At 45.3% G+C, this 17,556-nt stretch overlaps 1 protein-coding gene across 1 annotated transcript in view; it reads right to left on the reverse strand.

Annotated features, from left to right (window-relative positions):
* Positions 1–17,556, reverse strand: part of Dock4 (dedicator of cytokinesis 4) — a 452,226-nt gene that overhangs the window by 21,231 nt on the left and 413,439 nt on the right. The window contains exons 36-41 of the mRNA XM_023709867.1: positions 16,595–16,743; positions 14,210–14,296; positions 12,072–12,176; positions 7,177–7,318; positions 5,267–5,433; positions 3,144–3,230 (exon numbers count right to left, since the gene is read on the reverse strand). Coding sequence (XP_023565635.1) covers positions 3,144–3,230; positions 5,267–5,433; positions 7,177–7,318; positions 12,072–12,176; positions 14,210–14,296; positions 16,595–16,743 — 737 coding nt within the window. The remainder of the gene's footprint in view (positions 1–3,143; positions 3,231–5,266; positions 5,434–7,176; positions 7,319–12,071; positions 12,177–14,209; positions 14,297–16,594; positions 16,744–17,556) is intronic.

Genomic DNA, 17,556 nt, shown 5'->3' on the forward strand with positions numbered 1-17,556 from the left:
AAAGGCACTGGGCTCGAACCCCAGCACCACAAAAAGAAAAAAAAAGGTGCAAGATGTAGCCACTATTTAGATCTAGAATCAAACAACAGAGTTAGAAAAAAACAAAAATGAAGTGCTGGTGAAGTATGAATGAACACTGGGTATCTTATGATCAATGATTTGATGTTATTTTCTGAGAGGTGGCAATCAGACTGCGGTTATGTTGTCTTATAAATATGCATACTGAAATATTTAGAGATAAAATAGTAAAAAATGGTATCATGTCTAAAGTTCCCTTCAAAATAACAGTGTGAGGAGTGGGTAGAAGAGCAGACAAAGCAAAACTGGCCTTTTGGATAGGGGGTGCAGCGAGGTGAAAAGCAGACAAGGTTTACTGTATATGTTCTCTGTTTTATACACTGTGACTTCAGCTTGAAGGGCCACTGACTGCTGTGTATAGAAGGGACAGAAGCAGGAGACCTCTCAGGTCTGTCCTGGAGTCAAGTTCAGGCCTGAGGCACTAGACGGTGCCACCAGAGGGGCTGCTGGTGGTGCTGGACCAGGCGCATTTTGAAGGTGGAGCTATAGGCCCTGCTGGTGAGCCGGCCACCCAGGCCAGGCATGCTGGTGCTGGGGAGGCTGAGGCAGGAGGATCACTCCAAGTCAGAGCTGCACAGTGAAACCCTGAGCCAAGTAAATAAATAAATAAAAACTTAAAAAAAAAAAAGTAAGGCTACAAGACCAGTGGATATGACGAGGGTGGTGATATGCTGTGGTGTGATAATTTAGATGAACTTAAAAAGTCACAACTTACATATTCTAAGTTTAAATGTTTATTTATTTTTTAAATATGTATTTGGTACAGGGTCTTACTATGCAGTTCAGACTCCTAGTGATCCTCCTGTTTCAGCCTCCTCAGTACTGGATTACAGGCGTGCACCACCATACCCAGTCTTGGTGGCCTGGCTAGATCAGCATGCCTGGGGGTGGGGCCGGCGCTGCATGTGGTGCCAGGGATCGAACTCGGTCCCTGTGCTTGCCTAGGCAGGTGCTTAGTCTGCTAAGCTATCTTGCCAGCCCTAAATGTTTATTTTGTATAAAAATCTAAAAATGAGTTTACTTTTAATCAAAGAAAAAATATAGAATATGTATATTCTATATATCAGCAGAATATATATACACATACGCACACACACACATAAATGCTGAGGAGCTGTATGTTCAAAGGTTTAATATCTTAGAAAAATCTTATTACCTCCTCTTTGAGGCCTATGTTTCAGAATTTAGAATGTCTCAGTTTTTAAAAATGTACCACAGGACATATGTGCTATATATACCACGGAACCCATGGCAAGGGCTGGGACAGTTTTCTTTAACGAAATCTGTCAATATTTCTTCAATGATCCAAATGATCATTCATATTAAATGAAGGAAAGTCACTAAATGGCCTCATACCAGGAGAACATGGGTGTATATGCGAATGCGTTTTATAGGCAAACTTAGGAAAACATCTTGGTTTTCAGGTTTTGGCACTGCTGATAAAGACTTTCGACTCACTCTAATAAGCATTTCTGGGTAGCCAGCACGTAGCCCTGTTCTTGAAGACTTCACACTGCAGGAACTAAACCACTGGGTTCAACAGCCAGAGTGAGCAGGCACGAGGGAACAACACAAAGGCTGCGGAGTGGGCTGTGCTCAGGAACAACACGCAGGCTTGATTTGTTCTGACAACACACAATCACATGTTCTAGTATAGTGGGCAGCTGATGTTTGGAAGTAACACTCCTCTTATCATTACCAAGATGCTGCTTTTTAGCAGCAGGGTGTGTGCGCGGTGAGTCAAGGGCTGGGACCGTGGGTGAGAGCACAGAATCGAACACCTTGTGTCCTGTGGATGTCAGACTGAATCATAAATGCATGGTGACTAAGAACGCCTCCAGGGGTCTGGCCCAGGCCACTCAGGAGGAAGCACAACCACGACTTCCGAGCACTGAGTGTGGCAGCCTCCCCTCTTCCAGGGAAGGCTGCAGGGCACATCACACACACCACCAGCTTTGGGGGCCACTGCGTTCAGTCTGTTTAGGGATCTGCTTTGGCAGTGCAAAATGAAAATCCAATCAAATTGTTAGTTGAATCTAACACAATAATAAGGGTTTGAATGTTGAGATATTTTGAGTGGGATGAGCCATCCTAGAAAGACAATTTGGCAGGAACCGCTCTTGTTCATGGAAGGAGTGGGCTCTCTACCTGATGGAGGTAGCGCTTACAGCATCTTTTCACAATCAGCACATTTTCTTTGAGACAAGATGAGTCTGTCATAACGGCTGGGCCAAGCAGGGAGAAGGGACGCAGTGAGGGCAGGCAGGCCGACGCTGCCTCTCTAGTTAGAGCTGTGTGCACGGCCTGCCTGCCTGCTCTCCACGGCTGGGCTGAGGCTGGAGAGCCTTCCCGGGCACTGTGTACCGGCTCTGCCAGGGTAGCCAGTGATCTCCAACAGGGCTCCACATGTGACTGCTCAGTTACTGATGCATCAGCAACCCCCCCGCCCCGCCCACTGCACCGTGGCATGGACTTTTGGGTGTCCCACCCGGTGCTGGGGCTTACGTCAGCTTCATTTTGACTAGAAGGGAACCAAGGCTGGAAGACATTAATGTAACTGGCTCTGAAATCAGAAAACTCTGTGTTTGAGCCTGTCATTTTTAAACACCTTGCTGTGCGGCCTGTGGCAAAGGCATTTAGCCTCTTGTTAAAATTTGTGAAAACTGGGAACGGACAGACGCCCCACAGCTCTGATATGATGATTAAATGAGACACGCTAGACGGCCTTCGAGGCACTGGCCTGCTACACAGTACACAGTGACAGTCACATAGCAACCTAAAGCGATGAGGAGAGCAGGATTCAGTTCTTCTGACCCAAGGCCCTGAGTAGATTTTTGTATGCAGCAACCATGGTTTTCAAGGAGTTCCTCCAGCTGAAACGACTAGGACGGTATGAATGATCACCATCACATCTTGGTAATAGCAGTCAGAATCATACATATTCACAGCTTATTATGAGGGAATCCAGAGCCTTGGAGGCAACAGCAGAAACAATTAATACTCGGCACGACCCCAAGTGAGCAGCTGTGATGGGAAGGTGCTTGACAACAAGTTCTGCTTCTTACCACTTCACGCTTCTCCACTTCAAACCAGCGGGAAATGCCAGGTAAGCTCTGAACCAAGCACAACGACGTCCTCTCCACCCAGAGACTCTAAGAAACACAAAACAAATTAAGTCCCCCAGGCGCTCTGCTTCCTTGGCACCGACTTACGATGATTGTGATCAGGTCTGCCTATTCCTGTCAGCATTTCGTCAGTCTTCATTTTCATCACTCCTGAAACCAGCACGGCAAAAGGCCGCTGCAGTCTGTGGCAATAAACAGTTCTGCTGCAGGCTGCCTGAAACTTGTTGCTTTATAGAGAAAATGGGCTCTGCCCTTGGAGAGCAGGCTTCCACACAGAGCCAGGCCATCATATTCTTTTCTTGGCTATTTCCCTAAGATTCTAATTTAAACCATCTTTCCTTCTCCTGGCTTATGTATTTTGATGGAGAAGAGGTTAACAGTATGCGCACTCAACAAGCGACCAGAAGACCAGTGCCCTGAAGAAGCCAGGAGACAGCGGCCTGCTCCAGCACCACCCTCTGATGCCTGCCTTGACCCCCGGGCCTGCCCACCTCTCCACTGCCGTATGCACAGTGCCACTCTTCTCGTGCCTGGGAAGCCACATCTACTTTGGTCTGAGATGCTGCTGACCGCAGCTTTCTTTTACCAACCTGATTTCAATATCTGTGCCTCATCTTTCTTATTTAAACCAACTGTATTCCTATTCCCAAGGGAATAAGAAACGGTAACATTCCTGAAATGGTGCCATTTTTTGAAACAAAAACAACTCCCAAATGGAAGGCTTCTCTGCATCAGCCAAGAGCTATTGGCAGGGCCCCTTGACAAGGGTGGGCAGTGCTCTGGTGGTGACAGGAGGGCGGGCAGGGAGGCTCACGGTGCACAGGGGACACAGGCCCCCAGGGAGGAGGCAAGAGCTGGGCTCTGAAGAGCAAGCAGGAGTCCCCAGGGGGCGGGGCAGCCACGCAGGCAGGAGCAAGCGTCTGTGAAAGGAAGAGCAGCTGTGTGTCGCCCGCTGGGGCAGGGGCTGTGGTGCAGACAGGCTCAGGGGTCAATGTGCAGTCAGACCCTGAGGACGGTGAGCACAGGCATGAAGAGCCACCATGGCAGCCCTCGGGGCTGCTGTATCATTGATAAATATTTGAAGTGTTGGCCACAAAGAAATGCGGCGCAGTATGGAATGGAAAAGAGCGTGAGAGGCCCTGGGTTCCAGCGCTGGGCCTACTGGGGATGAGCTGCTGACCGAGCCAGTCAGCTTCCTGACTAAAGCGCAACTGTGTGGAGAGCTGCACCATAAGCTACCAGACCTCAGGGGACTCTAGAGAATAGAAATAACATAGAAGAATCCAGAAAGGACTGAAATGTGATGGCAGATGCTCAGGAATGACCCAGCAGTGTTCCCCAGGGGTCTCTTTGCCCTGCCCTTAACCCATCCCATCTCCCCGCGCACAGGACTGCTCTCTACCCAGCCCCTGTGGGACTCTGAAACCAGCCCAGCTTGTCCTTCTGAGCTCTTGGCTGCGAGTAAGTCCTAGTCCTGTGGCAAGCACTGAGAACCAACACTGAAGCAGGGCTGACAGGTGGGCCAACAGGAGAAAGTAGGACAGAGCCAGGAGGACTCTCCCACTGAAGTCAAGAATTGAGAATGGTGAGGAGAGATGCTGTGCCAGTGAAGCCCTAATAACAAGCTGATTTTGCATTTCTTGAGATGTAAACATGGTCTGGTCTCACTTTGTTTGTTTCCTAAGAAAGGGAAGGTTACAACTTATTTTCTGAACAGTCCGGCTCCTTCCCCCAGTGGACTGGAAGGACTCTTACCCTCGTTGTCGGGGAGCATACAGAGCTAGCAAGGATCCCTGGCACTAGAATTGTCAGTAAAAGCTTGAGTTCCTGTCCTGCTCCCATGCCCCCTGAGTCAGAATTCCTGGGCTGAGGGTCAAAACTCTGCTTGGTTACAAAGCACTCCGAATCACTCTGATACACAGCAGAGGAGAACCACTAGATTAAAGGATTTCTAGAGTCCCTCTGGGTTCTGTCACTTGACACTACCCTGAGTAAATATCTACCAAGGGTCTTGCCCCAAGAAATGCGCTGTCTAGGTGGCTATCACAAGGACAGCACAGTACCTTGAATTCATTCTCCTTGTCTTTTGTGCCTTTGTGAAATGGCCTGTCATAGCGGAATTTCCAGATGTGGTTCACTTTGTAGAAGCTTTTGATGTTGTCCGGAACGCCCTCTCTCTGCAGCACCTCTTGGCTCTCTGGGATGGGGGTCACAGCATAGATCTGCAAGTCTAGGAGTAAAGAGTCAAGGACAGAACCCAACTTGGCAGATTGCACGAAGCCTGGCTCAGAGCTGAGCTGCTCAGAAAGGAGGGTAACAATCTGGTGCTCCCACTTCAGCCAAAGTCATTCAAAAAAATTGCCAAACAGATGCTAAGAACACACTTTAAGTCATGTCATATGACAGGCCTTGGAGCAGTCCTAGCCAGGTGATCCTGATAAGGTATCAGTTTGAAACATCCATGGGCTGTGAAGGTCTGCGTCGCTGATAGGGTGGGAGGTGGAGAAAAGTCTGACTCTTGGGTGCTCTGAATTAGAACACCCTAATGTTTGCACATGTGCTATTCTTATATTTAGTCTGTGCATGCCCCATATAAATTTATTAGTGGTGTATGTAATACGATGCATAGGTTCTTGGGCAGCCCTGACCAAAGGTGGCAGTTCCACCTCCGCCTTCCCTTCAATGAGGACTCAATTCTCCCACACTGGGTATTGACAGGCAGTGTGTTGAGCTGTAGCTGTTTTAAAATCTTTTTTTTTTTTTTTTGTATTTTAGTAAAGGTCTTTTTTTTTTTTTTGTATTTTAGCAGGGTCTCACTACGTAGATTGGACTCATAGTGATCTGCCTGTGTTCAGCCTCCCAAGAGCTGGGATTACAGGTGTGCGCTACCATGCCCAGTCTTTCAATCACTGTCTCAGCATGCCCTGCGGGTGGGACCAGCACGGCATGCTGAGGATCAAACCCTTGCCACTGCATCTGCCTAAGCAAGTGCTTTAATCCACTGAGATTTTTGGTTGGCCTTAAAATCTTAATAAAAGAGCTTCATATTTACTTTTATATGTACCTCTTCTCTCTTATTCAAAGAAAGATAGCAAAATACTTTTTTTTTTTGGTGGAACCGGGGATTGAATTTAGGCCCTTGTGCTTGCCAGGGAAGTGCTTATTCCACTGAGCCATCTCCCTGGCCCTGCAAAATACTTTTTTCATGTAATTTTCTGTTTCTCTTGCATTTTCATTCTTGTTCTGACACAGTATCCAAAACTGTCACTGAGGCCACCAGTTTCAGATACAATGGAGAGTCAGGAAGAACACTGGAATGAATCGTCCTTGTCCCTAACATTGATGCCATTTTGGTTGTTTTGGTTCAGTCAGTAGAGTGTGGATTATACAATGATGATTAAAGACTGCCCAGGATGTCATAGCTAAGAGCTCTCAAGGATGCTGGGGTGCCTTTCTTTTCCCTCCCTCATTTGAGAATAGAAGTATCAAAGGACAAAGGAGTGGATGATGTGCATCTCCTTGACATGAAGCAGTTTCCACAGGTACGTCAGAGGCAAGTTATTTTAAGGGAAACCACTGAAAAGAGCTTTAAAAGCAGGGTTCAGAGGAGTTCTAGTTAAAAGGGGAAGAGTTCTTAACAGAACCTTTAATCTTTTCAACTGACATTGTGATAGTAAACAATAAGATGAAATTTGTTTCCTGAGAAGCTGAACAAAAATCAGGGTGATGGGGCTGGTGAGATGGCTCAGTGGTTTAAAGCACCTACTTAGAACAAGCTTAGCAAAGCACAGGGACCGCAGTTCAATCCCCCAGCACCACATGACAGCCAGTCCCGCCCCCAGGCAGGCTGAGCTGGCCACACACACACACACACAAAAATAATAAATAAATAAAAATAAAATATTAAAAAAAATCAGGGTGATGAGGGCCAGGGAGAGGAGCAGGAGGCTCTGGGACAGGGCAGGGTGGATACACTGCGCTTCCGCCTGGAAGATGGTCTCGTCGGGCTGGTTCGCGTGCTGCATGGCAATGGCGTGGGGGAACTCGGTCAGCATCCTCTGCTGGAAGGCCTCCAGCCTCTCGTAGTCGTGCCCTCGACACACGAACTCCTTATTCTGGGGGTGGAACAAGAGCAGCAAAAGTCAGAACTAAATGACGGGTGTGTTCACTACAGAGAGAAGCCAAAAACGATGACCATGCCAGCCACTGACTGCGTGCCCACATGAGCACAGGGTAACAGTCACAGCACATCCTGGGACGGTGTGGAAAAGAAGCCCAGGTCACGAAACTGCAGGGCAAAGGCCATGCACTTCGCTCTGTCCTCTAACAAGAGCAGTGAAGCCTCTCTTCCGCAGGCTCGCATGTGGCACAGCAGCAGCTGAGTCTCAGAGCACTGAATGCACAAAGTAAGCCACGCAGTCCCTCTCGGTGTCAACGAGCATGAGCGTTCAAGACTATTTTTATGAGCTAGACATAAACTAATGAAAATAAATTCACTACTTAGAAGAAAAGGAACTAACTACAACAACAAAAACTGCACTTCCACGGAATGCATTCTTCCTGAAAGCCTCTGGGCTGCGCCTCCCCTGGTTCACAGCCTTCCAAGTGTGGGAAGGCAGGCTGAGTCGGCCTGCACTCCGACATACAGAAGCCTCCTTGCCAGCTCAACATGCCCTGGGCAGGAATCCCGGCTGAAGCCAAAACTCAGGCATTTTAGGGCCTTGGTAATGTTGGGTGTACTCTCGACTGTGTTTTGTTTTACAATATAGTAAGTATCTGAGGGTCAGGAGTCTCATGCAGATAATGCTGAAGACATTATTGAGGAAGGCCAGAGAGCTCAAGAGATGGGCAGGTTTTCAAAAGACACCTTAATCACCTAGTTAGACATGAGCGCAGCCTATCTGATAGCTTAATGCTCACGAAACTGCAGCTGTTGAATACGGACACTGATGAGACAGCCTGTGCTGATTTTATTTAATCTGTATAAGCTTGAGAAGGAGTCTCTTGCCCAGACTTCACTCATATTTGGGAAACGGAGGCTTGAAGACGCTCAGCCCTCTGTCCCTATGCACAGATGTGAATCAGGACCGAGTCTGGGCTCTGGCTGCTCTTGACACAGCCGGGCATGTTCAGGAAAAACTACTGGGAGCAACTAAGACCATAAAAGGCCCTCAGCGCTTTAAAGGTCTTCTAGGAAAGGAGAGAACAGGCAGTGGTGTGGGGAATTCAGCTCAAGGGTTTCTCCAGCTCTTCAAGGTTTTGATTATTGCATAATGCCAAAGGAAGAACTCCAGGCCCCAGTGAGAGAGCTAGAAATAATTTACTAAAGACAACTGCAAAAAACAGTTGCTCTGAGACCTGCCTCAGCTTCCTACAAGTCCCTAAAGAAACTGTGACTGGAAAATATGTTTAGGTAGACTCTAGGAAACCAGGACTCTCAGAAGTCTATAGAAAATAACTCTATATTTAATACTTTCTAGATGCAAGTTTACCTTCTGACACAGAAAAGTTGTGTCCTATGCTGCATTTCAAAAGTTCACCTGAAAAGTCAGTACATTTTCTGGATAAAAGAAAAGACAGCATATTGGCTTCTGCGTGTCCTAGTAGTCCTGCCCAGTGTGGCACACAGGCCTGTACTCCCAGCATTCGGCATGCTGAGACGGGAGGTCAGCTTGGGCCCCTTAGTGAGTTCAAGGCCAGCCTAAGGTGCTGAGCGAGATCCTACCCCAAACAAAACAAACAGAAAAAGTATACACTCATTTCATAGTAGTGCTAAATATCTGAATAATTAAAATATTTAAGATAATATTTACACATAGAATAACTTATAAAACAAGGAGTTACTCTAAGCACATTCAGTGGTATTAGAAGCTATTTGGAATAAATCACAGTGCTGAGTATGATACTTGGTTTTCCATAAAAAAAGGAGTGAAGTATGTCTGTCTATTAATATTCTGTTTTTTAAAAATTACAGCTTTATTGACATAAAGTTCATCCCTTTAAAATGTGCATTCCAGCCAGGTGTGGTGCACACTGTGCTCCCAGCCACTTGGGAGACTGAGGTAGGAGGATCACAAGGAGCAACCCAGTCTGGGCAACTTAGTTTATTGAGACCCTGTTTCAAAATAGAAAAGGTGCTAGGGTTACAGCTTGGTCTGGAACACTGGATTCAATACCCAGCACCACAAAACAAAAAGCAGTTCAGTGGTTTTTAGAATATTCAGAGTTGCTCAATCATCAACACAATGTCGTTTCAGAATACTTTTCACAATATCATAATGTGCCTATTAGCAAATATTTCCTATTACCCTTTATTTCCCTCAGGTCCTACCGGCCCCCAGACTACTTCCTATGTCTGTGGATTTAGTTGTTAGAGAATTATACATGCACACTTTTGTGACTGGCTTTTGCCACATCAGAATGTTTTCAAAGGGCTGGCCAGACAGCTCAGCAGACTAAAGTGCCTGCTTAGGCAGAGCATAGCACCTGGGGTTTGATCCCCAGCACACCATGTCGGCCCTGCCCCCAGGGTACGCTGAGACACTGACTGAGACTGGGTGTGGTGGCATGTGTCTGTAATCCCAGAGCTTGGGGAGGCTGAAAACAGGAGAATCACTACAAGTCCGATCTACGTAGTGAGATCCTATAGACCCTGTACCAAATACATTTTTTAAAAAAATGTTTCTAAGGTCCACATATCTTGTGGCACATGCCTATACTTCATCTTTTTACTGCTGCATAACTGTCCATGGCATAGAGACTACTCCTTTATCCACCCATCAGTTAACAGATATTCAAGGTGTTTCTCCTTTTTTGCCTGATATGAATGCTACCATGAGCACTCAGGGGCAGGTCTTTGTGCGGACGCATGTTTTCAGTTTTCTTTTTCTTAATGTTTTATTTATTTGGTACAGGGTCTGGCTATGCAGCTCTGACTCATAGTGATCCTCCTGTCTCAGCCTCCCCAGCACTGGGATTATAGGCATGCTCCACCATGCCTGGTTTTGGTGGCCAGCTTGGCTCAGGGCTAGCACCGGGGATGGAAATGGGTTGTTGAGCTTGCCAGGCAGGTGCTTAGACTGCGAGCTAGCTCACCAACACATCAGTTTTCTTCTGTAAATTCCTAGGAGCAGATCTGCTAGGTCATATTGGTAACTACTCTTTAAAGAACTCACATTCTATGAGGGGACAAATATTTAGATCATATAATTGTATACATGTGTTCACTTATTTGAGTTTTAAGTAATTATTTTTATTTTTTATTTTTGGCTCCGAATGCCTTCAGGGCAGCTTTGGCTGGCTTGAGTTGTGGGGATCGAACCACAGCTACATGAGCCTGACTGCTTTGTTGAAGCAGCCACTTAACGAACTGAGCTAAGGGGCAGGCCCCCAGTAATTATTTTTAAATGGAGCAAACACCAAAAGAAAGTTTTAAATGCTGATTACTTTTTGAATAAATGAAAGAGATAAAAGGCTAGAATCTGATGTCCTAGCAAAAGTGTAGGCCATGGGATTCCTGGCCTTCAGAACCAACAGAGGTTGGCTCTTCTCTTCAATTTTGAAGGCAACGTCAAATATATCTAGAAAAGCCTTTTTATGAAGACTGGTGATACAGAGATTGCTTTTTTTTCTGAAATGATTTTAAAAAATTTTATTCTATTAGCTAATGGAATTTTCCAATTTGCTTCTTAGCTACTTCTGATTTTTTAAAACTTATATACTTTTGGTTCATAGTAACTGCAAATAATAAATAGATTGCTAGGGTTCCTTACTATTTACTTGCTAGCCAAGCTAAGAATCTGATTGGGCTTTTGTTTGTTTGAGACACAATCTCTCTGTATACTTCAAGCTGGCCTTGAATTCACTATGAAGTCCAGGCTAGCATCAAACTTGCAGTGATCCTCCTGCCTCAGCCTCCAGAGTGCTGAGATTACAGGTGTGTGTTTCCACACCCACTACATTTTTATGGGTCTGAGGAACTTTTGCGTTCATGGACCCCCTTTTCCTTAAAAAATATTAAAAATTATATTGTATGAATGCTTTGGGATAGACGGAGACCTCAATATTAGTATTACCTAAATGCATAATATATGATGCAAATATTAAGTATTACTTGGTGAAACATGAGAAATAAAAAGAATGGAGCTGAATAGTTTACTAGCCAGCAGAAAGGTCTAGAAATTCTTTCCTTTTGAAATAGTTTATACTAGCAATACTGATCTCTTTGCTGGATGACACCTGCCTTTTAACAAAGTCAACAGAAAGGCCAAATACCACTCTTCACACAGATGTGGCAGCAGGGTTTCCTTACGATGTGAGCCCGACTGCTGTACACAGTCTGCCTTTCCAGCCCTCTGCAACGCTCTGGCTCCCCTATTTTTTTCTATAATGCTGATTCTATGGAAATTATGGGCAGAATAGAACAGGGAATATTATACTAAAGAGACTATAATTATCCAAAGACTGCTCATAAATAAACTTAGAAAGGGACAGATTGATGTGTTAGGAAATTATTCAGAACACAGCATTGCAAGGTTGAATGTGGTGGCTCACTCTTGTAATTGCAGCATGTAGGAGATGGGGCAAAAGGATTGTGAGTTCAAGTCTAGCCTGGGCAACTCAGGGAGACCTGGGCTCAAAATCAACAATATAAAATGAGCTGGAGATGGAGCTCAATGTAAAAACCCTGAGTTCAACACCCAGTATTAGGGGAAAAAAAGATGTGTACTAAGTAGAAAGTTAAACAAAATTGTTAAGATGTTATGACCTATGTCATTATCTATCATAAAACACCATTAATACCTTGGTTTCCTTGATTGGGATATTTGTATTAGAAGGATGGAGATAAATTTCATGAATACTACTTACTCTTAAGAAAAATGGAAATTTTTTCCCATAAAATCCAACTCTGAAGAATTCTGGCTCCAGACGCTGTTGGTCCATAATTTTGTCATACAAGGAAGCTTCCATCATCTAGGAAAGTATCAGACATGTTCTTAATACTCTATCCTGCGTTCAGCCCCAAAGACTGATAGAGGAAGATATTTCTTCTATAGAAGAGAGAATGTCATTTTCATTCAGCTTGCAGATAAGAAAGTTTAACTCCCTTTTTTATGCTTTAAGGCAAAAGACAACAAGCTGATCCTGCACACATGCACATAGTAAATATTTCAGTCTTTGTAGGTCATATGGTCTCTGTCACAACTACCCAACTCTGCTGGGTCCACAGGCTGCAGCCTTCTGACCCCTGCTTAAGGATCAAGGGCATTATTACCTGCCACCACCAGAACATACTTCTATGGAGGAAAAATTTAAAAATAATTAAGGAGAAATTCACATTGTACAGAAGCAGACCCTTCTTGAGGAATTCTCGCTGTAGATGCACTCATGTGTGGATATGCCTCTCTCCCTCACACATGATAATTCAGGGCTTCAGCAGGTATGACCTTGCTCAGGTCAGACAGAGACAAAACAAAATAGCAAACCAGCGGAGACCCATAATGCAAAGTGCTGTCTGAGCCGAAAGTGCTTAAGTGTGTCTCTGACAATGTTCAGCGCGAGGCACATAGAGCTTATAGGTTCCCTTTCACGGTATTATCATTCCCAGAGTTCAGAGAAAGACTAATATTACACTTGAAGACTCTCCCCACCCCCGTAACAGCACCCCAAGGAGCAGTTGGTATGAAGTGTTATGCTTTGGGTTTATAAAAATCTAGGCGACTATGGCACCCAAGGGCTCTCACGGGTAAACACTGCAACCTCGCTTCTGTTTTGGGGACAGGATGCCAAGAGGAGACTGGTGGTGTTTTTATATAGAAAACTGCAGCGGCTGTCAGAGTCAGCATGATGAAATGAAGTTAAAACAAGATTTTTCTCTTTCATTTTCAGGCTACAAGAGATATCAATGAGCTGCTGACATGAAATACTATGCCAAAAGTATAGGCGCCGTTCCAGGTAGGTGGACGGGTTACTTGCTATGGTGTAGGGGTTCTGTAAACCCTTGAGGGTTCCTGCGAGCACCTCTTGCATGACTACATCAAAATTAAAAGGAGACATAATAATCTATCTATCTATCTATCTATCTATCTATCTATCTATCTATCCACACACACATACATTTTAAGGGAAGCTCTACAGGGTGTTCAGGGTCTCACTACTAGATCAGACTCATAGTGATCTGCCTGTTTACCTCCTCCCAAGAGTTGGGATTACAGGCATACCCAGTCTCAACTGCTGTCTCAGCATGCCCCGGGGACGGGGCCGACACGGCAGGCCCAGGATTGAACCCTTGGCCCCTGTGTGTGCTTGCAGGCGCTTTAATCCGCTGAGCTATTTGGCTGGCCCAATAATCTTTTTGTAATGTAGGAAAGCTGATTTTTGAAACCTCAAGGACTCTGCATTCATGAAGGCCTCACTCATGTCTCACAATGTGGCACAAAATGTTCACAGTGCCAAAGAAGAAGGATGTGGAGGTTATGGGCTTGTTGGACTCTTACAGCAAAGAAGACAAAACAGTTGTCTCAGGAAAACAGAGTATTAAACTTGAGTTATTGGAGGCTAAAACACTGGCTAGAAAAGCGTATTTCTGAAAGCTAAAATTTGGCCCTAACTTATGAATGGGCCAGATAGTCAGCTTTGCAGATTGTGTACAAAAACTGGTATTTGTTACAGGATTTGTGTGTAATTGGGAAGCTCTTCCAACACCCAGGAGATTTTCCACAATAAACTTAATACATTAATCCTGGATTAGTTTGTGTGCTGCTGATAGGGTGTTTTAGAAATAGATGAAGGGTCCAATCTTTGTGGATTAATCAAAAGCATTACGCAGATCAATTTGCTATTTCTCTGTATAAATAGCTGAGTATGCTTCAGAGAAAACACTTATCTTTGGAAAGGTTTCTGCAAGGCATATCAAGACAATTGCAAGATTGATTTCTTAGAACCACACTGGAACGCTAATCAAAAGGGGTGCCATAGCCTGATGAGGGTGCATGCAGGTACTGTACCCTCATCTTGCTCAGGTTCCGGTAGTCATAGTAACTCTCATACTGCTCTGCGATCTTCCGGCACAAGATGATCCCATTCTCCCAGCACTGTGGACAAAGGAATGATGCAAATGTAACCATGGCACACGCACTCACTTCCACCCCAAGGTCAGCACAAGAGAGCAGAACGGCTGTCAGATCGTCAAGTCTTTTTTTCCTTTTTTTGGAGGAGCTTGGGATTGAATCCAGGGCTGTAGCTACTTCCCCACCCCTTTTTTATATTACTTTGAGACAGAGTCTGTCAAAGTAGCTAAGTAGCTAAGCTGTGCTCAAACTCGAGATCTTTCCTCCCTCGGCCTCCCAGGATGTTGAATTGTAAGTGTGTGCCCCAGCCCCTGCTTATCCTTGAGCCTTTCTACCATATCCCGAATAATGACAGTGGACCACAGGACTCAGCAGCATCTGGTGCAGAAACAACTTTCTGGTGTTGTTTCAGAACCATCATCTCGTGGTAACTGCAGTTCTACACGGGCTCAGCAATGGACCCACAAGGGTCCTTAGTGCTGAGGAAGGGGTTCCCCTGGACTCCAAGGCCCAATTATGCTCAGCTGGCACCCTGAAATCCCTGCTTGTCTCACTTGTTCTTGCAAATTGTGAAGGTCAAGCCTGGCTGGTTATTCCCAGAATGAATTCAAAATTCTTTGATCTTGCATACGTATCAACAGACTTCTGCAAAGGGCCAGGTAGTCAGCAGTTTTGGCTTTGAGGGCAATACAGTTTGCTTGGCGACTACTCAATATTATAACCTGAAAATAGCCGCAGAAATGAATGAGCCCGGTGGTGTTGCAATGAGAATTCGTGGGTACTAATGTAAATCTCATGTAACTCTCATAAACCATGAAACAGAATCAACCTTTGGATTTCTGTCAACCGGCTAAAAACAAAAGCCATTTGTAGCCTGTAGGCTGCACAGAAAGAGGCAGTGAGTCATGGGGCCTTCTGGTCAGTTTCCAATCCCTGATTTAACACAAATCACTGGGGATGGGCCAGTGTACTGTAGGAAGCCAGAGCTGTGATAGCTGCTTATTATATGGGTGGAAATTTAATAGCAGGAAGGCACAAAACATCTTCCTTTCATATTAACATAATGCTATGTCAGTGTAGGGAGATAAATAATAAAGGAGGATATGAGAGAAGCAATTTCCTTGCATCACATTTTTTAAGCACACCCAATTATGTTTTGTAAAAAAGGACAGCCACTGGTGGTTGTATTTTAATTTTCTATTTAACCTTTACAATGTGGAAGAGAGATGTAAATCTAAGATATATCAACAAAGCACACAAGGGCGCAAATAAAATAAACAATGGGTCAGACAGAATTGTTTTAAAAAGAGAACTTCACGCATTGGAGCAGGAGAGGAAGAGACAGGGATGGTGCGTGAAGTTGCATTATGAGGTCAGTGAGTAAAATCCCCTCTAGTTGAGCACCCTGACTGGGCCTGGACCTTACAAAATGTTCACGATGTCAGAGAAGAAGGGCGTGGAGGACATGGACTTGCCTGAATCATACAGCAAAGAAAATACAAAGCAGCTGGCTTAGTAAAACACATTAAACTTCTGGAGCTTTTGGGGACTAAAGGAAGGGCTGCCCCCACTTTCTGTTTAACAAATCCATTCTCTTTATCTTTAAAACAGTGGGATGGTGTAGAACATGTGTCAACTGGGGGAGCAGATGAGGACCAATCAGTTTCTTAGAGAATAGAACAGCTGAGTGCGACAGTCTGAATGTTTGTGTCCTCCCAAATTCCGACACTGAAATCCTAACTCCCAAGGCCATTATTACGTGGTAAGATCACAAAGGCACAGCCACACAAATGGCATTAATTCCCTTACTGAGAGGCTCCAGAGAGCTGGGCATCCCTTCTGCCACAGGAGAACGCAGGGAGCAGGCGCCATCCGTGAGGACATAGGTCCTTATGGGACATGGGATCTGCTCAGGCCCTAACTTTGGACTTCACAGCCTGCAGAGCTGCATTACGCTTCTGTCTATAGGCTTGGTCTATGTATTCTGATACAGCAGCCAGAATGGAGAAAGCCTGGCTGGGAAACCCTTTAGATCAGTGGTACTGAAAGTGTGATGCAAAGCTCATTCGCATGGGAAGCACCTGCAGTCTTAGTTTAAAATCAGATTCCACAGTCCTGTCTCATACCTATTTCATCAGAATGTCTAGGGACAAGGCCTGGGAATCTGCATTTTAGCATAACTTGGTTGTTTCTAATGCACATTACAGCGGGAAAGTCCTTGCCTAGACAGGCTGACATTGGTACACTAGATAAGAGAGGGGACACCAAGGGTATCACTAAGGGACTGTCAGGAGAGCCCATGAGAGGGACGGGGCCACTTACTTTGCCTCTGTCGAAGTTCTGGATGATGGTGAGGTGAAGGTGCTCCTTGCGCTGCCACTCGGTTTGCATGGGATAGGTCAGGAACTCCCGGAGTGGCCGGTCAGACCACTCGAGCAGCTCGTCATACAGCAGAAGAGTGTAGGCAGCTTCTGCAAGCCAAAGGAGCAGGGGTTGACATGAGAGCCCGAGCCACTCATCTTTCAGCAGAACTGAATTCAGCCCAACTGGGGAAACCACAGTGTTCTGAGTTTCATTACACAGCAGAAGAATGTCCGGAGTGTATGCGGCAGCGGGTTGATGAGCAGTGACCTCCTCTAGGTGATGGTGCTATGGGAGATGCTGTCTAATACACTCCTGTCAGCTTGAACCATCACTGGTGGAACTTGTGTGACTGTCCTATCCCCATCGGATGGCATTTTATTAATTTTATTAGTGAAAAGATTAAGAAAAGTGATTAGCTCTATTTGTACCACCAGTAAGACAAGTCATCCAGCAGTAAGAGATGCAGATTACGGTCCCGTTGTGAACATGTTAATGTTTCAGTTCCTACTATATTCCCCACCTGGCGTCAATATACCACGGGCATAATAAACCTACTCAACCGCTATCCTGCTGTAGCTAGTTCAAAAATGCAGAGCAGGATACACCTCTGTTTGCTAGGATGGTTCAAGGTTCTCTTGGGGACTGAGATCTTCAAATTGGCACGCTTACAAAACAAATGAATAATGGTACTTAAATTCGAAAAATAAAAGGATAAAAAGCTGAAATTGGGCTGCCGAGATAGCTCAGTGGACCAAGTGCCTGCTTTGGCAAGTGCAGGGACTAGGGTTTGACCCCCGGTCCCACATGCCACACTGGCCCTGGGGCGTGCTGAGCTGATGACTGAGTCTGGGCATGGTGGTGCATGCCTGTAATTCCAGTGCTGGGGAGGCTGAAAACAGGAGGACCATCAAAAGTCTGAG

Source organism: Octodon degus, unplaced genomic scaffold (assembly GCF_000260255.1).
Source record: "Octodon degus isolate 3935 unplaced genomic scaffold, OctDeg1.0 scaffold00015, whole genome shotgun sequence".
Lineage (NCBI taxonomy): Eukaryota > Metazoa > Chordata > Mammalia > Rodentia > Octodontidae > Octodon > Octodon degus.